This window comes from Diabrotica undecimpunctata, chromosome 2 (assembly GCF_040954645.1).
Source record: "Diabrotica undecimpunctata isolate CICGRU chromosome 2, icDiaUnde3, whole genome shotgun sequence".
Taxonomy (NCBI): Eukaryota; Metazoa; Arthropoda; class Insecta; order Coleoptera; family Chrysomelidae; genus Diabrotica; species Diabrotica undecimpunctata.
In genome coordinates, this window is record NC_092804.1 from 124,797,565 (window position 1) to 124,823,122 (window position 25,558).

The window sequence follows — 25,558 nt, forward strand, 5'->3', positions numbered from 1 at the left end:
ACAGAACAGAATAGTCTGCCGAACAAAAGTGAGAGGGCAAATATTTATTCTATGGGACAGAAAGAGAGAAAATAAAGACAGAGGAAGAAAAGAAAAAACATTTTGTGGGCGCCAACTATTTTTATGAATAAAAAATAGTAAAAATTAAACTAAAGATAAAGAAATTAATAAATTAATAAACAAATTAGAATGAAATAATTATTTAAATATAAATTAATAGAGATGTGACGTTTATAACGTTACAAACCTACAGGCATACGATGAAAAAATTGGAAAAATTAAGCACCACAGACATCAAGTAACAGTGGGGAAAATTAAAAAAACATAATTTGTATGAAAGTATGGTACCAATTAACCAGTTTTGCCACATGAAGAAAACACTGCAAGAAGAGAATTAGAATAACATAATAAAAAAAAAACAAAATAAAAAAACGTGAACGAACTCAACGTGGAATACAATCTTCCCCTTTATTATTTAGTTTGCGATCCCTAGGATAGTCCAAAACTGTCTATTTATAGCCAGCGCGGCGGCCAGTCCCGGCTTTTGTCGGTAAATTGACATAGTTCAAAGGAAAGTGAAACCCAATTTATAGCACCTACTTATCCCATCAAACCTTCCAACGTTACTAGGGACAGGTAGACTAGATAGGTCAGTGTCGTGGTAATTTTACTATGGAGTGGTCTAACGCAGTTGTGTTGAAATTTGTATCATTGTATAAATTATCCAACCTAATAAAATTTTTACCGGCAACATTGGGGGACAAATCTAATCATAGGTCTTGATATTGATGGGTCACGATCCATTGGATTGGTTATCAAAGAGTGAATATTTATTAATTTCATACTAACACAGGTTGCCAACCATTGTCTCTTTTCTTTACGTTAATATCGATTTTCTGTTTCTCTTTGCCGACGTGAACCAGCGAAAAGCGCCTTTCCACGAGCTGTGGGATGCCAGCTTTAAAATGAAACATTCATAATAGAGAGGAAATATACACAGTGGCCACATCGCTGAGGCAAGAGGCAAGGAAGATAATGGTAACTGTTTATTGGTTTCTTTCTAAACCCGAGGGCAAAACTTTAAAACAAAAAACATTAATTGCCAAGAGAGTACAGATGCATCCTAAGTTTTATTTTATTTAATCATATGTTTAACGTTTGTTTATAAAGTATATTTAAAAATTGGCATGATGTTATATCTTAAAGATTACATAAAACTCAAAAAAAAAAATAATGAAATTGGTTAAAAATAATGATAAAATATAATATGTTATTATTAAATTGGAAGTTAAGTCATCACATTTATGAAACACAATTTTGTTTTTTGACTGCAGTAACATGCAAATTTAAAAACCTTCTAAAACTCTTTCGAGATTTTAATGCCCTTATTTATGTTGCACACACAGCAACAATAATGAACACCGAATAAGATGAAAAAGATAAAACATGCAAAATAACAAACGAGAAAATAGATGGAGACGACGGAATATGTGCAGAACTTATAAAATATGAAGAAGAGGCACTATACAGAAAGATTTATTAACTAATACAGAATATAAGGAGTGGGAAATAATGCTTAAAGTATGAAAGGGAATTATAGTGACAATCCCAAGACAAGGGAATTACAGAATGTGTAAAAACTTTTGAACAATTAATATACTAAGTTTAATAAAGTAATGACTGGTATAATTAGAGACAGTCTAACAGTATACAAAGAACAAACCATAGGAGACTACCAGTGCGGTTTCAAAAATTAAGATTCACGATAGATGCTATACATATGTTAAAATAAGTGATAGAGAAAACATACCAGTACGACAAAGAAACACATATACTTTTTCTAGAATTTAAGCATGTGTTTAAAAAACTGAATAGAAGAAATATAATCCAAGACTTACAAGATAGTGAAATACCAAATAAAATTATAAGAATAATAGAAACGACAATGCAAAATTTCAAAGCAACTTTAGACACCGGAAAAGAAAGAACATAAATAATAAAAATATAAAATGGAGTAAGAAACGAGATGTGATCTCAACGGTACTACTTACTCTATCACTAGACGAGATAATAAAAAGCTATCAAACGCAGAAACTATAAATAGGAATGCAGTACGAATTAAAAACAATCTTTTAACAAATAGAAAACGAATAGTAATGTCAAAGCAAATATAAACTGTTATTCTCATTAGAATCCATGGTTGCCAAATACCATTTAAAATATCGTCTACAAATAATAATTTTCAACACTCATTTATTCATAATTCATAGATACGACTACGACTAATGAGTGTTGAAAATTATTATTTTAAATGATATGGAAAGCGATGCTTTGATAGGCGAATGAAGAATATTTATTAATGACTAACAGTTATTACCTTAATTAAAAATATTGGCTTTTTAGAGAGATACTTGATTTAATAAATTAAATTTGGCGTTGGATTTAGAGTTCGATTAAAAGTTTGTTGCGCGTGAATAAAATTAAGCTTCAGATCATAGAAATAATAGATCGTTAGTGGTTGGGATATTGACTGCGAAACCTATTTATTCATTCGTCCAATCATACCGCAACCTGAGATGATATGACATGTGTCGTGTCTTCCAAAACCAAGTTTCGAGATAGTCGAATTTTAAAGATTGTCACTGTTCCAGCAATTTTAATATTGTGTATAAGGTTACCATACATTTTTTAAATACTGATTGTAACAATTTTGTATCTCAAAAACAATTCTTTTAAGTAAATGAATTACTTCTTCTACTGTAAATAAATAAATAAAATTCTGGGATGGAACATACAACAGTTTAACATTAGAAAATGGTGCAACACAGTATAAAATTGTTTAATAATTATCAAAAATTTAACCAAAAATTATGATAATTTGTAAATGAAGGACAAAAGCACATAACGTATCAAAGAATATTTATACTGGATTGAAAAAATTTCCTCTTCTTCTTCTTGTAGATCAATATCAAAATTATTCTGCTTATGATTGCTTACCAATTATTCATAATAGTGTGCATGGGACTTAGGTATATGATTTTGTTTAAGCAACCACATTAAATAATTTTTTTTTAATCGAAATTCCAGGTTGGGTTGCGTATATTGGATCTAATGTTGAAATACTCACTATTTTCTTCCTCGGGTAGTAAGTGTCTTCATCTGTATTTTAAAAAATTCATTCTGTTTCCATTATGTTTTGTAAAACATTACGTTTGGTTGGCTTTTTTCCATGATTAGCACATTTATATTTAACCACTCTACTTTGTCCTTATCTGTGTTAAGACAAAAAATTAAATTCTCCAGCTAATTTCTTAAAATTATAGAAATTAGTGAAGTGTAATTCCTTCAAAACATAAGGATATCCAGTTTTTTGGCTGCACTGACTATACCAGCAAATTGTAAAGTTGTAAAATTGAGACATCTGGAATCATCTGAATTCTGTGTATGACCAACTGTCAGATATTTGTTAGTTATGATCTTGTAGAACATAGTTGTACATTGTGGCAAGAAATTTATTTTTATTTTGAGCTGACCAGTTATCCGAAAAAAATATATTAAGTGTTTTACCTTTTTATTAACATGCTCCTGGATATAACTATAAACGCAACTTGCTATCTCTATCGCTCCTTTTTTCCACGATTCTCATTCCATATGTAACAGAATTCTGCTTTTGAAACATTCTCAAAAATTGTAAAGTTGTAGGTATTTAAACGGCGTTTGTAGAAAAAGCTGGACACATCACCTGATGGCAATGGAATTCTTCTTCTTCTTCTACGGCACTACAGCCCAAAATGAGCCTTGGCCTCCTTTATTTTTTGCCTCCACCCTTGTCTGTCTGTGGCTGCTCTTCTCCATACACGGACTCCTAAAAGTGCTTGTGCGTCGCTGCTTACTGTGTCTTCCCAGCGCTTTCTTGGCTTTCCAACTGGTCTCTTTCCCTGCATTCTGGCGTTCAGTGCTCGTTTTGGTAGCCTATCCTCTCCCATTCGTATCACATGTCCGGCCCATTGCAATCTTTGTATTCTAATGAAGTCTGACAGGGGTGTTTCCTTATACAGTTGATAGAGCTCGTTGTTATATCGAATTCTGAAGATTCCGTTTTCCCTCACAGGTCCTAGTATTCTCCTCAGTACTTTTCTTTCGAATGTGTCGAGTTTGTTTTTGGATGTTTCTTTCAGGACCCATGCTTCGCTGCCATAACATGCTATTGGCCGAATTAAAGTTTTATAGATTCTCATCTTTGTATTTCGGTGGACACTTTTAGACCGAAATATATGGGAGAGGGCAAAATAAGCTTTGTTTGCCTGCGTTATCCTTTTTCGTATTTCTCCATCCTCTGCTTCATCGGCATATATTTCTACTCCCAGGTATGTAAACTTTCCAACCGTTTCAATGTCATCTTCATGCATAATGTTTTGTGGGATTATATTTCTTCTCGTCTGTACCATTATTTTTGTTTTTTCTGTGTTAATTTCCAGACCTAGCCTTTTCGTTTGTGTTTTTAACTCTGCGTATGCTTCCTGTGCTCCTGTTAATGTTCTACTCATAATATTAATATCATCGGCGTAGGCAGCCAGTTGAACCGTTTTATTGGTCAGTAGGTTTTCTCGTCCAGTTTGCATTTGCCTAACCGCATACTCCAGTGCCAGGTTAAACAATGTTGGTGCCAGCCCATCTCCCTGCTTTAGTCCCTGCGAGATTTTGAAAAAGTCTGTCCGGTTGTTTTGTATTCGTACACATGCCTGAGTTTCATCCATTGTGGCTTTAATGAGTCTAATCAGCTTATGTGGTATTGCTAATTCTGCCAATATATAGTATAGTCTGTCCCTTTTGACTGAATCGTATGCCTGTTTGAAGTCTACAAACACGTTGTGAACATCAATGTCGTGTTCCCACGATTTGCTCAAGACCTGCTTGAGTGTAAATATTTGATCCATTGTCGATCTTCCCCGTCTGAAGCCCGTCTGATATTCTCCAATAATATTTTCTGCTAGTGGTTGGAGTCGCTGGTTTATAATATACGTGAGGACTTTATACGCTGTACATAGTAGAGAAATTCCACGGTAGTTTTTGCACTGGAGTTTGTCTCCTTTTTTATAGATTGGGCATACTATACTTTTCTTCCATTCGTCGGGTATTTTCTCTTCTTGCCATATTTCTTTGATAAGCAATGGAATTATAACCTGTAAATTATATTCACATACTTTGATTTCTTCTGCAAGTTTGGCGCGCGTTACATCCTCGGATCTTTCTTTTCTAGATAACTTTACGTTTTGTCGATGACGTTGATATTCGACATCTCTATTCTTTTTTTCAAGTTTAGTACAATTCTGTGGAAAGATGGCGAAGCGATATATGTTAATTTTTGATAGTTTTCAGGAGAGCACTTTTAAGGTTTCAAACTTAATATTAATTCGGTGATGAAATGTATTGTTATGTTTTTTGTGCAATAGTACAAAAAAACTGCATGTACTTCTAATGTGTGAAACATGAAGGAAGATTATCTGCTAGTTTTTGAAATATCTTGGATATTTTAGATATATGTGGTTTTGTCATCTTATAAATTAATTGTTTTATGTATTATATATTGTTTTGAAAGGGGAATGAAAAACAAGACATTTTTTGTATTTTATGTTAATGCTTGAAATGTTACAAATTAAATTTGTATAACTAATTAGTCTTCTGAATCCGAATCCAAGGCATCATCGCACAATTCGTCATATTCTTTTACGTTGGATGTGGTTGGCAAATTTTCATAAAAGGTATGGCAGTCTTTGTCTATCAGGTCTAACATCTATTAAAGGTCCTTCTTTTTCTTTGGATTAATACCCAAGGAGCTATTGTATGAGCGAGGGACAGGAGTTTTAAATGGCGCTTCATCGTCAAGGGTATACTTAAACTGAATTAGCCGAAACTCCTTTGTATATCTTAGCCATTTAATATTAAATCAAGATATCTTTTTACCTTCAGTGTCGCTTGTTAGTGTGACTAGTATGTCACGTAAGAGCTTGGAAAATGCCAGAAACTCTTCTTGTCCAATATCAACCACTGTAAATTTGGATTTGCCCCTAAGCGATCGTACAAACTGAAACCAGTCCCATGGTACCATTATTTTAAAATCATTTGAAATTTGCTTTTTACTTCTTTCAATTCGTGCGTGGTCACTATCACACTCGAGGCGTGTATGACCTGGCAAAAGAAATTTCTAATCAATTATTTCGAGAGTTGGTTTCTTCTGAATGGCATACAAAAACATAACCGCCATATTAATGTTGCGGTTTTGTCCTCCGCACGTGTCCGAATATGTTGTTACGTGCTGAATGGTCTCTGATAAATTCCGTACTTTACTGTAGAGGCATGAGGCAATTTGATCAGAACCTCTGCCTCCAATGACTTCATACCACATAAAGCAAACAGACGATTCAGTGGAAGAACAATCACGTATAGTAAGATTATACACAGATAATAAACGCTTATAGTAGACTAGGTTAGTTGATAAATAGGGAGCTGGTAGGACTTTTTGTAAATTCAAAAACTAGTACTCTTTTCGTTTCATTATTATTAGCTATCTCTTTGTCCTTTCGTTGGCTTTCAAAGGCTTTATTAGCTTCGTTAATGTGGTCGTCCCGTTGTTTGTTAATTTTTGCTCTAGCTGCCTCAGTACTAGCATTCTTTTTTAGTGTTTGATATTCGTCACATTTGCGACATGTATCGATGTAGGGCTGTTTAAATTTATACCTCGTACTATTGAATACGTCACGAAAAACATCATAACTAGCGTAACTTGATATTCTTTATGCATTTGACGGATGGTTAGGTGGCTCGGTAGAAATATTTGATTAGGATTATCTCGCCTGTTATTATATGCTGTCCTCTCATATTTGTTTTTATGAATCCACCCTCTGACGATTTTAGTTTTTTAACGAGCAGATTTAGCTGCTTTACTGTTACTCCATGCAAATTGATAAAAAGAATTCTTGCACACTGCAATTTTCTGAGGTTCTATATGCACTAAGTAACTAACAGTTTCGACCCGATTATGTGGCTTCCCCCTTTCATACCTCTGCCTTTCAATATTTGGTATTTGCATTTAGAAAGAGTTATTATTTCACATAATACTTGGTTAAGCATATCTGGAGCTTTGTTATTAAAACTAGACCAAATTATATTTTGTTGTTCAGGGGTGCAATTTTGATGTCAATTTTTTGTACAACATTTTGTTATTGGTCTAAATACTTTAGCTGGGCATACAACTTCTTTCCTGTTTCTGCAGGCAGACCTAAATTTTTTTCTTGGTATCCTCTGCACGTTTTCTGACACCTCGTTTTCTTTTCTTACTAGTCAATTTTGTTTCATGTTCCGTTTGTTGATCCATGTTATTTTTAGGATAAAATAAACAAACCGTCAAAATTTCTTGGGGTAGTAGAACAAGAAGTTTTAGTTATTCTCGCTAGTCGGTTAGCGCCATCCTCTTCTGGATATCAGTTAGGATCTTCATCCGAATTATTTTGGTTTAAGTCAGAACTTTTATTGAAATTGTTATCATCTTCCTGTAAATTTAAGACTGTCAAAACGATTTTTGTAAGTTTATGGAAAATTTTAGAAAGCGCAGACATGTTTTTTATTAAAAAATTTTTTTAGGAATTTTTTTTTGACGAATACATACAAAAAAAAGTATCCTAAACTTACGTAACCAAAAAGATCCACATCAAATCCAGGTTTAGTAAAAGGTGCTTCATTAACTATTTTTTTTTTAAAATGGCCGTAACACCGTTTTGTGTTGAATTGAAACTAGAAAACGCTGTTTCTAGGTTAGAAGGATTATTGTTGTAATTTTTAATGGACGTAACATCTTCTTCCTTAAAAGATACATCTTAATTTAGAAACACGGTAACTATGTAGCTTGTTGTCTTTTACTATTTGCAGTATGTTTTACTTTTTTTCAGAACCTTTAAATATGTTGCAGTCAGACCCTTTAAATGTTTTAATGACTGTACTTTTTTTTTAAACAATGTGACACCCATATAAACATTGTGTAAAGAATAAAAAAATACAAAATAGCAAAAGACCGTAGACTAAAGTTTGCATAAAATAAAACTTACCCTATTTGAACCATGGTCAATATCATCAACGTTTGCTAATTCGGACAAGGTTGGCTTAAAAACTTCTGGTATTGCTTTAGGTTTAAACATCTCAGATTTTTCTTCGCAGGCTTTGTTTATCTCTAAGAACTGTGATTTATCCGAATGATCAGACATGAGTATTTTTTGCTCACGTACATTTGCCTTTGATCCTGAAGAAATGACCGTAGAATCATCCATATTGAATAGATTCTTTTCAATTGAAATTTTACAGCAATGTATAAGCAACAAGTATCGAGAAATAAAGTTCTGACCGCACTTTTTGACATGTTTAATTAAATAATTTAAGCTAATACTGTACCTTAAAATCCACTATGAACAACCACTTAATATAGGTATCTTCTTCATAAATCTAACCAAAATAACGGTTTCTAACAAATGCACAGTTTAGACTTGTCGAAACTCGCCAACTATGACCACGCGACAACAACTAAAAACAATTGGGTAGATGGCAAAATCAAATAAATCAACACGTTGCTTTGAAACTCATCGCGCATTCCACATATAAAGAGAAGGACACAACGAAATACGTTTGCATATATGCAATTGCCATCTTTAACAAATAATAATGTTTGGGTTATGAAAAGGAGTAAATACAATATATGCATTTATATTTAGTTTTGCCAACTTTCAATTAAACGCATATCAATGTTATGAATACTGGTGTAACTTTATAATATATCGGCATATAGTATATTGCTACCTCCTCAAGTACATTACTCTACAGGTGTTATATGGAGACAAGAATAGGTATAAGATATTATATGGTATTGCCATCTTAAGATGTCACTGTTTTGAATTTATTTGCTTTTGAAACCATTAATAACACAATACCTAAACATCTGCAGCATACCTTATTTTGCCATCTTCGTGATCACATCACTACAAATATGCGGGTATAAAAATCTCAAAATGTAAAAATGTTGACATATATGCTTTTGCCATCTTTCCACAGAATTAATATACCTACTGATGGCAGGTTGCACACTGGTCCTTGCGAGGTACGAAAAATCCAATATTAAACTGGGTGTTAAATATGTGTCTATATTTACTCTTTTTCAAAATAGTATCTTTATGGTCATTCTGACATTTCTTCAGATACAGTCGATACATTTCAGCAAGTGTTAACTGTCCATCGATGTACTTCCTTCTCGTTTGAGTACGAAAATAGTGAGACTCCACTACTGGAAAGGAATCAATATGTTGTCTGGCATATTCTACAGCATCTGGAGGTAAAGTGCCATGGCTGTTATGTTTGTCACGTTCATCATCACAAATAATGCCAGATTCATCAACTTTGTTCCATGCGGTATAGACATACCTTGCGCTGATCCCAAACGTAATAAAAAAGAAGGTTTTGCACACTTCTACATCATTATCATTTATCGGCAGCACATACTTATAATTATTGCACCTAATCTATTTGCTGTGGTGAGATGGAGGTTTCTTCGATGTCTTCTGAACCAGAAAAGTTCGCTGCATTCTCAAATCACCAAGGGTCCAGAACTTTCAATTAATTTAGTGATGTTAGTCATCATTAAATTTTTCCGAACACTTAAGTCTACAACGTTCTATACATGTAGGTTTCACTTGAAACTGTTCAAGAATAACTTTTTTTTTGTGTGACCTAAGCTTTACCTGAATTCCGATTCTTTTTTCTAGTGTTGACTGCCCACTAGGATTTATTTTTTTCCTTTTTCTAACTGTATAAACTGAAATTATAAATGAATATTCAAAAGCCATCTTACTTTCAACTTTATCTGATTTTGCGCTAATGTCTGCTTCAGCTTTGGCTATGTAACAATTCTCAATAGGACTAACTTTTGTATTTTCAACATTTGTAGAATACGTTTATGTCTTGAAACGGTATATTTTGAATCCAAGGTGGATTATGGTCATATGTGTATGGAAGACATTCAGGTATAACAATATCAAACAGATGCAAATGGTCTTTTATTCTTTTATAAAAAGATTTAATAGAACGTTGATTTGCATTGAGGTTTGGGTAATTATCAGTAAAAGTATTTCTATAGACATGATTTTTTGCATTATCCTTAATTTTTGTTGCATACGTTATACTAAGGTAAGCTCTTCTATCATTTAACGACAATTCATTTGCTTCGCAAAGTAAAATTTCAGTCGGTGTTGTACAAAAGGCTCCCAGACATATTCTGAGTGCTGTGTTGTGAATAGTGTCGAGCTTTTTAAGTACTGATTTCGATGCTGAGTCGTAAACTATAGCCGCCTAGTCTAGCTGTGATCGTATAATAGTTCTGTATATAATTAACAATGTACTCCTGTCTGAACCCCAATTCTTGTGTTATGCAATTTTTAGTAAATTTAATCTTCTGTAACATTTACATGTTAGATTATTGATATGTTCTTTCCAATTCAACTTTCTGTCAAAACTAACTCCTAGCAATTTTAGCGAATCTTTTTGTTGTAGTGATTGGTTGTACAGATATAATGAGATTGGTGTACTGACTTTGTTTTTAGAAAATACTGTATATTTAGTTTTAGTTGTTAAAAAGATAAATCCAGTTTCCTGTGGGCATTTTTTAATATCTAACAAGAAACTCTGTCTTTTGCTTTGACCAAATATTACGAGATCGTCAGCATATAAGCGGCCTTTAAGTGGAAGTTTTAAATTTCGTAGAACATCATTTATGCCAATTATAAATAGCGTAGGACTTATAACAGATCCCTGATCCCATTAGACATATTTTAAAATAGGTCTTCTTAATTGATTTCAATAAAAAGTCATCTTTTTTGGTCTACGAATATTCAACATTCCGCATATGAATTTCGCACAAAATAACATTCCATATGTGTTTGGTACCTCACCGCCTATTGGTTGAAACATAACCGTGTGCCGCAAAGGTCCAATAGAAAAGCCCTAGGTGCTTAATGCATACACAGAATGTTTAGATGCCTCCGGGGGTCATTTTGAACATTTTTGTAGCTTTAAGCCTATTTAAAACTTTATTAGTAGTACTTTTTGTTATTGTTCTGGTTTAATATATAGATAATTCTTTAGATTGTATTAAAGAAATAAAAAATACGTTTTAAAATGTTTTATTTATTTGCATAAAAACTGTGCCTCATATAAAAAAAAAACAAAAAATAATTTTTGTCACAAACTAAATTAAGAATCTAAAAATAATTCTTATTTTGAAATATCCCAGTAGCGTACCATTTTTTCTTAAAAAAACAAATTGAGATCATTAGCGGTATGTGCGCCAATAATAAATATAAAATTCTTAGTTGTATGGCAAGAAAGTGCATAATAACTACGTCACTAGGAGCTCAGCAAATTTTATTTGCATATCCGAACTGGTTTCAGAGCAATAATAAATCGCCAATTAGTAAGAAAAATTTCAACACCCCTTATCTCGGAAAACGAAGCATTTGCGGACATACGTTTATATAACAAACTGTCATTATTTTTTCATATCCATTTCTTAAAGTTTGTGATGATATTTGATAATAGTTTTCAAATCGCTTTTGCAGACCTTTAGGTACAATGAATGATATGATTGAATGAATGAATGGATATGATTTATTAAATGGTTGATAATAAGGCATGAAATAATTAGTCTGATAATTTTTCGACTGTTCTAACAACCATTCAAATTTCGTCATTTTGTGTCATGTGGAACAATTTCACCCAATCATGTCAACATTAGACTGATAATTGCAATCAGTGCAATTTTCAATCCCTGTGACAACACGATCGAGTTTGACAACTTCATCCAAATAAATTTCAAAATGTAAAGAACACCACAACAAGATTATAAATATTATGCGTGGTAATAGATCTTCTATAGTAGAGAAAAGCAACGAATCTAATGTTAACTTAAATTTTAATAATTGTACTTTCACTAACTGTACTTTTAATAAATAAATGTTTCGTTATGTTGAGTTATGATTTTGTTTTTCGAAAAATTATCCGCCGAATATCCCTCGGACATTGATGAATGCCTCATAATTTCATAACAAATTTCTCAAGCTCGTTACTTGGTAACAGTACTCAGCCTTCGGCTTCGTGCTATTACCAAGGAACGAGCTTTCGATTGTCATGAAATTATCTCGTCTGTTATCAATGTCCTAGGGATATTACTACTGATACTAAATATATATTTAATAGATATAGTAATAAAGTTAAATAAAAACACACCGTATCGTCGCCTGAGTATATATTTTTCTTTAAATAGTACATATAATAATATTAAAAATAATTTATTCTTTTATATATTACAACTTATCTTTGTAACATACAATATTTAAATTACTACTTTCATTAGGGTTTGAAAGCTTCTCAAATAAAATACCTGGTTACCTACTCAGAAATCCAGACGATACTAAAAGCTCCATTTTTCAAGAGTCAAGTTAAAATATCAGGGAAAAAGTCAACTGTACGGTTTTTAAATATTAATATAATATACAATAAAATCATGACGTTGATATTGCTCAAATGTAGTATTTTAAGTGTTGTTATAATTAACTTAGCATTTTAATACCTGTTGTTTAAAATATAATATATAACGTAAGTAAGTTATATAAATAAGTCCCAGATGCACATAAAAAAAGCTTTATTACAACTTATCTTTGTAACATACAATATTTAAATTACTACTTTCATTAGGGTTTGAAAGCTTCTCAAATAAAATACCTGGTTACCTACTCAGAAATCCAGACGATACTAAAAGCTCCATTTTTCAAGAGTCAAGTTAAAATATCAGGGAAAAAGTCAACTGTACGGTTTTTAAATATTAATATAATATACAATAAAATCATGACGTTGATATTGCTCAAATGTAGTATTTTAAGTATTGTTATAATTAACTTAGCATTTTAATACCTGTTGTTTAAAATATAATATATAACGTAAGTAAGTTATATAAATAAGTCCCAGATGCACATAAAAAAAGCCTAATGATAATTTCTAAAAGTTTTAATAATTCCGTTATTTTGTTGCAAAATCATTTTTTGATAAAAAGGTTAAGTGTTATTGTAAGAATTATGCTGTGATATTGGGTTCTCTCTGTGTTGACCCAACTGATTTTCCATGTTGTACTTTTACAAAAACTATAGATGGATACTTTTGTAATTTATTAAACAAACCTAGCAATTACAGGTTTAACCCAAATCTGGTTAAAAATAATGTTGCTTTACTACATGTTAGCGGTTGACTTACTTGTCTTATTGTCATATTTGTGTCTGTCTGTAGTAGGTGTAGCATATCCAGCACTTCCTGCCAGAAACGAGTTCTCAATTGTCCCATTTCTACATCAAAGTGTGCACCAGTTGAACGTAGTCGCATCATTATCACCAACGCCATCTCTTTAATACATATGTCTAGACGCGTGATGCCAATGACCATCTCCATTGCAGCAGTTGTTGTTGTTTTCATGGCACCTGTTATATTTATGCTAGACAATCGCCGAATAGGGTTTAGTTTCTTAATCGCTATTGCCTCTAGCACTTTTGGTACCCAAGCAATAGCTCCATACCTTAGCATTTGGCTAATAACAACAGTGTAGACCCCGGCGATCACTCTGGGGGAAAAGCCTCTGGTGGGTCCAAACGTTCGTCGACATTGGCATAGGCAATATATGCTCTTTTAACTCTACCATCTAAGTGTGAATTCCATGTTAACTTCCTATCAAGGGTAATACCAAGGTACTTCACCTCGTCAGAAAAGTTTAGACTGTAGTTTAGAACCATTGAGTTATTAACCATTTGTTGTGAAGTGGTCCATCTCTGTCTTCTAGGACTTATAGATGGTAAGTGTTCCTTGCACCATGTTTCTATTAGTCGAAGAGCAACTTGTAATCTCTCATATAGTATGTTTTCAAACTTACCGCATTGCAGGACAGCAATATCGTCTGCATAGGCTATTAAAAACCGTTGCTGCTGAGTTGGTCAACCAGGATATCTAGAACTGTGTTCCAGAAGAGTCGTGATACCACTTCTTCCTGTGGACAACCCCTCGTATTCATGCCTCTAACAGAAACGGCTTCTACATTTATGCTCATTGCTCTATTAGAGAGCATACTGAATATCCATTCGCTTATGACCAGGAGAACATTCGTGACATTGAGCTGTTGGGTGATGGTTGAGAGTTTAGTTTTATCAAACGCTTCCTCAATGCTTTGAATATTACCACAAGGTGCGGCAGAAGGATATACTGTGCTCATCGTAGTAGGGCTAAATATATGCCGTCAGTCACTAATAATTTGTAAGGGATGAAGTACAATACGGCCCATCTTATCATTTGCTCAATAATCATTTTTGGTGAGATGCCAGTCGTTCAGTGAAGGTATAATTGCTACGTCAGTCCAGTTTGGTGCTGTTGAGGCGCTAGAACCGTAAAAGTGTGTTTTCATCAGGATCTCAGCACTTTCGCGAAGTTTTGCTTTCATCTTCCTTCGTTAATATGCCGATATGCCAATGTTGGTCCTTTGAGAGCAATTTTTGTAGCCTGGAAACCTGCGTAAAATCTTTGATTTTCTCAGAGACGGTTCTCCAAACAGTTCTTTGTCATTGTCAGCAGATTTGCTTTAACTTTCTTAAACTAAATCATATATTATAGTATATCGTTTCTTGTATGTATATTAGCAAACTATAAATTTCAATTTCTTCGTATTCATTACCATCTAATAATTTCACTGCTATACCATTTTTCTTTTCTTAACCACCTGGGGACCATTTTCTTTTGTTTTATTATTCGCCATAATAAAAGTGGGGGGGGGATAATGACAGTTAAAATACCACGCTTGCCAGGCGGGTTGGTGAGTTAGTTATCAGCCGATGTTTGTAGCCGTCCACTCTGGATTAGACGCTACATTTAATTTTATACTAACCCTAAAATCGGGGGTGCCACTTCCGTCATACACTTTGTACCGAAGATGTTCTTCCCCGCCGTGGATACCGTTGTGGTCTTCATCCGTGACCCTGGATAAGCAAGCTGGTTTTAAAAAGAAATTCAGCACAAGTGACCATTTACTAATAATGAAAATACTTATAGAACGAGCAAATGCATACCGCAATCCTCCATATATAGCGTTCATAGATTTCGAAAAGGCTTTCGACAGTGTCGAACGTTGGGCAGTGAAAAGGTTATTGATTAACAGCAGAATTGACTACAGATATATGGAACTAATAGGCAATATATATATAAGGAAGCCAAAACAACAATTAAAGTATATGAAGGAACAAAATCAATACAAATAAATAGAGGCGTGAGACAGGGTGACACAATATCTCCGAAACGTTTCAATCTGGCTCTGGAAGATATTTTTAACAGATTAGAATGGGAAGAAAAAGATATAAAAATTTGTGGACCACGCTTGAACCATCTAAGGTACGCTGATGACATCGCATTGATAACCGATAAAAAGAAGAATTATTTGAAATGATGAAAGAACTGGACGTAGAAGCTGGAAAAATAGACCTTAAAATGAATTACAGGAAGACCAAAATCATAACAAATACAGATGAAGACATTACAATGAGGATCGGACAAGATAAAATAGAACAAGTTCAGGATTATATATCTGGGTCGAACTATAAAACGTAACAAAGAAAACCAAACAGCAGAGATAAAAAGACGAGTTAGACTAGCATGGGCGGCATTTGGCAAACTAAGCTACATTCTTAAAAACAAAAGATATCCACAGCATCTTAAGACCAAAGTATACAATCAATTCCTATTACCTGTTCTCACTTATGGTTCCCAAACGTGGACATTTACAAAAGCAAACATGGTCAAAATCATAAAAACCCAAAAAGCAATGGAAAGACGAATGTTGCACATAAGACTAATGGATAAAAAGAGAAACGAGTGGATAAGAGAGAAAACAAAAGTGAGGGATGTTAGACAAGCAGTTGCAAAATTGACATGGAGATTTTCCGGACACAATATAAGACAAAAAGAAGACCGATGGAACAAAATTCTTATAAGTTGGAAACCGTGGGAATATAAACGAAGCAGAGGAAGGCTCCAAATGAGATGGGCAGATGATATCAAGAAGCACGTGGGCTCTAGGTGGATGACTTTAGCGACAGACAAAGAAGAATAGAAAAGGATTGGGAAGGCCTATGTCCAAAGATAGACCGAAGAAGGCTAATTAGATAGCATTTTTCAGGAATTTTAACAGTTCGACAACGTCCGATAGATTAGTCCTTTCGTCCTTCGAATTCTGTATCTTCTCCTGTATCTTGACTTGTGCTCTTGTTAACACTAATATGATTATTTCTGTGTCTCTGTTTATTTGTTTTAGTTCCTTTTATGTGATTTCAATTAATAATAAGGCAACTGCTGTAACTTTTTTCAGCTCGTTTTAAATATCTTATTGTTGTATTCTTCCAGTTTTAGTTTAACACTTCTACTTCTTAAATGCTTCTTGACATTCACTTGTCCATTTAAACAACTTTCCTAGATAATTTATGAAGCGGTAAGTCTATTTCTGAAATATTTTATATGTTTGCTAGAATAATTTGCAAATGCTACAGATCGCTTTTCTTCTTTTGCACTCTGTGGTTTAGGATACTGTTTCATTGCTATTATTTTTTCTGAACCTGCTGATATCCCTTTATTTGAGATCTTATGTCCTAAGTATAAGAGTTTCTTTTTTAGAAACTCACATTTATTCGAGTTTAATTTTAAGTTGACCTTCCTGAGTTTTTCTAGTACCTTTACTAGATTTTGACGACCTGAAGCGTGTTAGCAATAACTGGATGCAATCCGCACAAGACAAGACAAGACAGAGACAGAGGAAAAAAGCTGAGGGAGACCTATGTCCAGTAGTGGACGCATACAGGTTGATGATGATGAACAAAGTCATGTATAGGTAAATACTCGATGTTTTTCTATAACAAACCTACTTTAGTATTTACCCATATTTTCGCTAACATCACGTTTGGTATTAAATTCAATTCCAAACAAAAATATTCAAAAATATCTATGGCTACGCCACAATGATACAAAGATATTTAACCTAAGAAAAACTATTAAGAGTGTTTGGAAGGTATAAAATAGCTACCACATACCAATGAGTCGCTGGAAGGTTAGAAAGTTCGTAACTTGTCCAACCTATCCTTTGGCAACGATATAGTTTTCTTCTTCTTATAGTTCTTTCTTTTATTGGATATTGAATATCATCAAAGATATTAGATTGCTACTGCTCTGAAGAGGTCTACTGACTTGCAGTTATACCATTCTCGAAAGTTTCTCGGCCAGGAAATCCTCATTCGGCCAACATTTCACTTACCATAGCGATATCATGAAGCTAATAATATGTAAGAAAAACATTTAAATAAAGCCTTAAAAACCCAGTCTTATACCGTTTAATTGCTTGATAAGTCAGAACAAATATATCTTACTGCAACGAGTTATATTTTGCAGTTGCTCTATAATTAGAGATAAAAGTGGATAAATGTGTCATGTCGCATTTTTAAACTTTTAGATAAATTCAAAACGCATTGGAATTTTTTATTCTGTTTTTGATTCCAATGAGTTAAAAAGTAAAAAATGGATCATTTTTGGCTATTTTCTTTTGCTAATAGACTTTTGTGTACACCTTTCAATTAACTCTAAACTCGACATCGTATATATTTCGTTATCGATAAAAAATTTAAGTAGCTTTTAACTCAAATTTATATATATATATATATATATATATATATATATATATATATATATATATATATATATATATATATATATATATATATATATATTTTATTTAGACAAAAATGACCCTGCATCAACTACTAAGAGTTATTAGCAGGGGGGTACAAACACAAATTACAAGTATTCAATTTCTTACAATGTACATATAACAATGTATATATAACTTAAATATATTCTATTAAATACTGTAAAATTTAATGTCTTTCAAATCTTTCAGCACTTGGTTGAACTGCCAGCTTAGTAGATCCTTCATGTTGGTAGAGAGGATATTTTTTCTTCTCTCTTGGGTATGTCTTGCATTCTAACAGAATATGTTTCTTTATTTATTAAGTAAATATGGGTTGGTGTAGTATGTCCTAATCGTAGTCGAGTTATTATCGAGTTATTCACAACGTTTGAGTGGGAGTGGTAAGGTGGTGCCGACAGTTTCTATAACATCCAACATTTGTTGGATGTGAAATTCCAGTTACTTGCCATAAGTTGGTAATATGTTTTTTAATGGAGATTTTATGGTCGTTTCTTGTTAGCATGTGTGATACAGGGATGATTTCATCTAGTGCAACTCCAATCGCAAGTTGGTCCACTGCTTCGTTTCCCTTGGTTCCCACGTGTGGTGGCACCCATAAAAAAGTTATTTCTATGTTTTTTGTTGATAGTAGTATGAGTTCATTTTATATTAGCATTATAATTTCATTTGATGGATACAATTGCTGTAAAGCTTTTAGTGTACTCAATGAGTCAGATATTATAATACGAAGTGCGGATTTTCTTCTGCAAACTTTCAGTGCCTATAAAATAGCCAGTGATTCTCCAGTAAATAAGCTACAACTCGGAGGTAATCAGATCAAATATTATCATTCAAGCGTAATGTCAAAAAACTCTTTTTATAAACATACAAATTTCCCATAATTATTGTATTCTTTTATTAATCATTATTTTAAGTCTCAACGAAATAAAAGCGCCCAAAATTATGAATATCTCAATTTAGTTAAATTGACTGGACCGGTGGTGGAAATTAATAAGTTTTGGGAAAACGGGTAATATCCCAAACACATTAGAACTGACAAACCCGTATATACAGTTATAATGAGTAAACGTTTAACTTAATTGACCTATTAACAAATTACTTGGAATTTATATAACTTTCTACCTGTTACTTATCGTTAATTGTTTTTTAATTTGAAGAGAGTTGTACGATGACAAACTAACACTTAAAAGTCTGCTTCGACGGAATTGGTTGTAAAGTCGTTTGAGTGTTCAGTTCGTGCAAAAAATTAGTTGAGTATTGTAATAAAAGTGTTTATTTTTTTAGAGTGTACACTTGCCGGTGAATCCACGTAGTCAAATTTACCTTTATTGTATGAAACAATGTGGCGTCCCTGGAGTCCAGAGGATACTAGGGAAATTCTGCCAGTTAATGAACCGGAAGCAAATCGACAAGGAGGTGATCTCATTCAAGTATTAGAACCTGAACAGCGCCAACGAATACATTTATCTACTAATGCAAAACAAATTATTGCTAATGTTTTTCAAACTCTTGTCGAAAAAAATATGAACAGTAACGAAGCCTTACATGAAACAGCAACTTTGACTAAAAAACCATTATCTACAGTCAGAAAAATTGTAACTAATCTTATTATACCAAGATTAATAAGACGGGATAACAGTATTTCTCGGAAGCTCGATCGTGCAGATGAAGATCTTATTCGTCGCAAAGTGTATGCATTGTATGAAGAACAAATTGTACCCACACTAGATATATTAGTTGACGGGCTTCACGTCGACAACACTGAAATTAAGTGTGGTAGAACAACTGTTTGGAAGTGTTTGCAACGTATAGGGTTTAAATACAAAAAAGTAGATAAAAGACAGGTACTTATGGAATCCAATCGTTTACGGATATGGCGAATGAAATATTTAAACAAAATTAAACAGTGTCGTCGAGAGAATCGACCCAATATTTATTTAGATGAAACGTGGTTTGATACACACGATACGCCATCTAAAGGTTGGGTAGATAATAGTCAATCTTGTTCAACAAAAGCGCCTTCTAATAGAGGAAAAAGAATAACAATATTACATACTGGATCAGTCGATGGATGGGTTCCAAATCCCTTATCTCTATCAGCTAAAAACATCAGTGATTCATGTCTCGATTACCATGACAACACAACTTTATAATGCAACATATCATAGCAGGCAATTAAATAAAATTCCCAGTTCAAGCGATACGAAAATAAAAATACAGAATTACTTGTAGGACAAAGATATTTATTTTCACATAGATAATACTAAGAAGGATTTATTGGACATTTTAAAAAGTTTCGCATTGAAAAAAGAATACTTTTGTGATAATTATGCCGAAAACATGGGTCATACGATTTTAAGACTTCCACCATATTACTGTGTATTTAACCCAATCGAACATATGTGGCATCAACTTAAGTCAAGAGTTCGAAGAAATAATACTTCGACACATTTAAATGCATCTGTCCTGCATTTAATTGAAAAGAAAGTACTCAAAATTGATGCGAATAGTTGGAAAAATGAAGTCTCATATGTTATGAAAGCTGAGAATTCATATTTTCCTACATATAATATACAAAATATTATCATCAATTTAAAAGACAACAGTGATAGTGACACAGATTTAACATAATATCTATGTGATGTAATATTTATACTCGTTTTGTGTGTTTGTGTATGTGTGTGTGTGTGTGTGTGTGTGTGTGTGTGTGTGTGTGTGTGTGTGTGTGTGTGTGTGTGTGTGTGTGTTTGTGTGTTTTGTGTTTTGTGTTTTATTGGCACTGGTTTTCACAACCAACTGGCCAGTCAATTTCATAATGATTTTTTTAGACTATACCTTATCACTAACTCAGGGGAGTAATGTGTAGTCTCTGTGTTAAGTAAATGTCTTGTTACTTTAGTAAAGTCGACGTCATTGTCTTTACAAAGGGACGCTAATTGTATCCGAACGTTTGTGGTCCCTCAGGTGAGTACCGATTTACTCGTTTTAAAAGGTTCATATTTATTCATGTTGATATGTTATGTTTAACTTTTCCGTTTCATGTCTGAAAAAGTTGGCAAAAAATGATAAATTTCTTTATTAATTATTTCACGAAAAAAAATTATCCTTCACTAAAGGTTGTGCATCACATAAAATTATTAATCAATAATCTTATAAAATATTAAGTGGTAGATAGGGATAATCATAATTATTAATTAATACTGAAGTGATTTTAAATTTAGATATACAAGAAAATGTTATTTTAAAATGTTTGTAGGTATTAAAAATTATGTCCAAGTTTAGATTCATGGCCTTCTAATAATTAAATAATACATTTAAAGTAAAAAGTAAATAAAAAAATACTTTTGCATTTGTTGATTTTGTATATTGAATAAGTTATCAGTTTATGTATTTTTCCCTTAATTATCTAGATATTTATTTAAATTAAATATGTAATGTAAATGCCAAATAAAATATAAAATTCGTTAAGCCGGCCCTTTTTACTATTTACCTGAAGATTCAAATCTCTTTATGGCGTCGACTTTATCAGCGGGATTCTTTTAAATTCTGCATAAGTCAGTTCTTATAATTGTGAATGAAGTATACCTACCTACATATCATGATATCCTAATAACTGAGGTAATGTCATTATATTTTTGTTGAGTTTTAATAATTAAATTTAAGTAATAACTGGGTAAATCTACTTTACCCAGTTATAGAGTTACTCTATTTAATTCTAAAAATATTTGTTTAACACGCGATCGGTACCGCTTATGAATCTCCCGCCGTGAAAAATTGAACGACTGGTATGATAAAATATAATTTAGTATAACTGTTGCAAATGACAACTTTATGCAATTTTGTTAACGGTTTTATTAAAAAACTGTTTATAACCAAAAAAAATTAATAATAATAATAATAATAACGGATTTATTACGGCTGTCGCCGCTTCTCCGCCCCCAATTTCCATCTTTTTCTGTCATATGCAGTTGCCTCTTCTAAGTCTCTTGCCGCCATTGCTTCATCAATATCGTTGCGGCAACTTCTCCGTGGTCGTCCTCTCTTTCTTCTTTCAGGAGGGATCCATTCCAGTACTCTCCTAGGCCATCTGTACTCTGGCATTCTTTTAACATGTCCGAACCAGATTAATTGTTTTCTTTCTATGTCATCATTGATATTTCTCTCCATTTTCATTTCGTTTCTTATTTGTTCGTTTCTAACTCTCTCCAGTTTCGATCTACCGCAGCTTCGTCTCAGATAATCCATTTCTGTCGTCAAAAGTTTGTTTCTATTAGCTTTGGTGACGTCCCATACTTCCGAACCGTAAAGTGTAATACTTTGGACTATACTACCGTAAATGTGTTTTTTGGTTTCTCGTCGAATTGTTTTTTGCCAGAGAAGAGAGTTTAAGGCACGGGTCGCTGCTCTGCCCTTGTTTATTCTTTCCCTGATTTCATCTGCGCTATTTCCCTTCTTGTTGAAAATGACCCCCAAATATTTGCAGGATTGCACGCCTTTGATTTTGTCGTCTTCCAAGACTAAGTCACATATTTCATCTGTTCCCACTGAGAGATATTCACATTTTGTCATATTCATGTTTAGACCTGCCACCTCATATTCTTCTTGCAGTTTTCTTACCATATAGCTAAGATCGTAGCTGTCTTCGGCAATTACTACCTGGTCATCCGCAAAGAAAAGTGTATATAGCTTGTTTTCTTCCACCGTTATTCCCATGTTTCTACATTTTTTTACCCATTTCACTAAGGATCTGTCCAAATAGATTTTAAATAAGGTGGGTGACAGACAGCAGCCTTGTCTAAAAAAAAATTAACAACAAAAAATAACAAGTTAATAATTTAAGAATCTTCTACTCTATTAATATAGTCAGCACAAGTCAAAACTGTTTCTTATGCTCTTTATATACGGATTTCAAACATGTATGATATCGGTACTGAGTAAATCTGTTTTTTCTGTTCGGTCAAAATGAACTACGAAGCTTCGCATTCGCATCATTTAGTTCGGCAGCTTCAACTGGAATGGCTGTATGTCCTAGAATATTATTTAGCAAGATCTGTCAGATATATTCTTCATTTGAGCTTTGTGTCTGTATTGCTGTAGTAAACAATTTATGAATTTATGCCAGCAATATTGAGTAAAAAACAAAAATAAGTTAAAGGCCAACGGTTGCTCACTCTTGTAGTCGAATATTCTACCTTCATCCTGTCCACTACATCAACAGGTCCTTTTGTTAGATTAAAGAATGTTATGACTGAAGGTTTCATTGCATCGCCCCTTTCTGGGTCAATTTCATCATCTTTGTGAAACATCGACAGCATCAGAAAATTTCTATTAGGTTTTGGTACATATGAGGTAGGAATGCATTTATTGGGATCGACTCCCCAAGTAAACATGCTGCTATTTCTATTTCGTAATTTAGTATCTAAAAAAATTGGAGGAACGTCTCGCTTGTTCTTACGTAATGTGCCAACTAACGTTATACGGTGGTTGTGTACCAAGTCATTAGCCAAAGATACAGATGTAAAGTAATTGTCCATAGTAACATTTCGTCCAGTATCACTACAATATCTTAAAAGTCTTGTTACAACAGTATTGGCATCGTTCTTTAGTTCATATGGACCAGTTGGTTGTTTACCTGCATACATTTCAATGTTATGTATATAAAACATTTGAGAGTCTACAACAGCGTAGATTTTTATGCCATATGTCGCAGGTTTATTTGCAATATACTGGCGAAATTTGTTACTGTACATCCACTGTTACATAACTATCCACCGTGTAATGTTGTGAACACTTTCCAACAAAGTTATCCAGAAAGTATCGCACAGGCAACAAATTTTATCTTCTTGGACTATTTTTACTCTAGATTCAATATCATCAAACCTAATAGCTTATACCAAAGAGTGAAAACGGCGTTCTGACATAGTAGCAGCAAAGTATCCTGGGGCCGTTCCGTCCGTGCTCCAAAGTTCTGAAGTATTTAAATGTTGGGCTCTTTTTATAACAGCAAGATATAAAAGCCCGACAAATGCACTAATTTCGTCAAAATTTGTAGGACTGCAATGTTTTGCATTTCTGGTGAGTCTAATTTTTTTAAGTTTCTCATTGGCTCAACCTGTAATATTTTAAATGATTTCATCCGAGAAAAAACTTTCCAACAATCCAATACTGTTTTGGCTTCTTTTGCAACACCTTTTACACCTAGTATATATGTAACAATATTTTGAGGGATGGTTTTTCCAAATTTGTTTTAATTTTGGTGCACTAACCATTTAGTAACATCTTTATCAGTATAATAGGGACCACTTCTTTCAGATCTTTATAAATTTGATTGTGTAGAGGCAAGGCCTTGTACATTCTCTTTATCTATTTCTTCACATGAGAAAGCGGCCTCTGAAACATCTGTGTAAGATTGATCGACTTTATCTTGTTGCATATCATCTTCTATAGCTTTCCAAAGAGCTAGTAACCATTGCTGTTCCCTCTCGTACGCCATCACAAACAACAACAAAGTCCAAATTTTGTCTAGCTCACAAAAAATATTTTAATATAATTCAAAAATCGTAACTACGTACCGCCTTAGATTTTTACTTACATCTCCACACTGCCAACTTTCATAGCGCACTGAACAGATTATTGTTGATTTCAATCCATTTTAATTTAGATTAAACATGGGAGTGAATATACAAAACATTGAGTGTTGCATAGCTGGCCGGAGATAATTATACGAGGCGCGAAAGAAAGGTAATACAAAAAAATTAAAAATTTTAGATAAATTCTAACAGCGGTACTGATCGCGGGTTAAAACCTGATTAGTCTTAATTTACATTTTTGATTTTGCTATTGACATATTTGGTTTATATTTATTTTGTTAATGTGTTGATGTTTCTATATTATCTTTTACTTGGAGAACTTTTTACCATATTAGAAATACAAGTTGTTAATCAGTAGCAGTTATTTATTTATTACTCTCTCATAATATTCCTTTCTTTTGGAAAATAATAAGAAAATTCTGACAGAAGTATAGAGCGACCATACAAGATAAGTATGTTTGTTTGTTTTTTGACTATAAGTGCACATTAATTTTAAAGAGAGGTCAAATTTATTTTTTATTTTTTTTTTAAACTTTCTTAAATCAATCTTTCGATTGATCAATTTTTCTCTGTCTTTTTATAGCAAATTCTGTCTATTTACATAAGTAGGTTTCAATCAATTTATTGTTTATCTAAATATCACCTATACTAGATCTATAAACCCACGTCCAAAGCTCGCCGTTGTGTATACTTTTTCCATCGTCAATTTGCCAAGCGTCGGCTTTTGAGATTCTTTGATGTCAATGCCGACCATTGGCGTGGAAATTAAGAAAAGGGATCAGTTATCAAACGCATATTTCAAGAAAAATCATATAATTTTTATTAATTTTTACATAATTATATTCAGGAAAATTTCTCAATTTTTGGGCAGAAATTGTTTAAACAATTTTTTAAACAAATTCAAAATATCACCTTTTGTGCTCTAAAAAATATTTTTTAGGTTTTTGGGTGACTCTAAATAAGATCTATGTCATTTTTCTCAAAAGTTAATAGTTTTGGAGATATAGGCGATTTAAAATCCGAAAAATGCGATACCTAATATGCATTTTCGAGGCTTGAAAAATATGTAAATGAGTATTTTTGAGATTCAAGAGTATCTAAA

General features: G+C 33.0%; 1 protein-coding gene across 1 annotated transcript; it reads right to left on the reverse strand.

Annotated features, from left to right (window-relative positions):
* Positions 1–22,971: 22,971 nt before the first annotated feature.
* On the reverse strand, positions 22,972–23,508 carry LOC140433895 (uncharacterized). The gene has a single exon (XM_072521869.1). It carries the CDS (start codon positions 23,506–23,508, stop codon positions 22,972–22,974), a length of 537 nt encoding a protein of 178 aa, XP_072377970.1.
* Between the last annotated feature and the right edge of the window lie 2,050 nt (positions 23,509–25,558).

Coding starts and splice junctions, on each gene's coding strand:
- LOC140433895 (XM_072521869.1), bottom strand. CDS start 23,508: ATGTATGCAGGTAAACAACCAACTGGTCCATATGAACTAAAGAACGAT.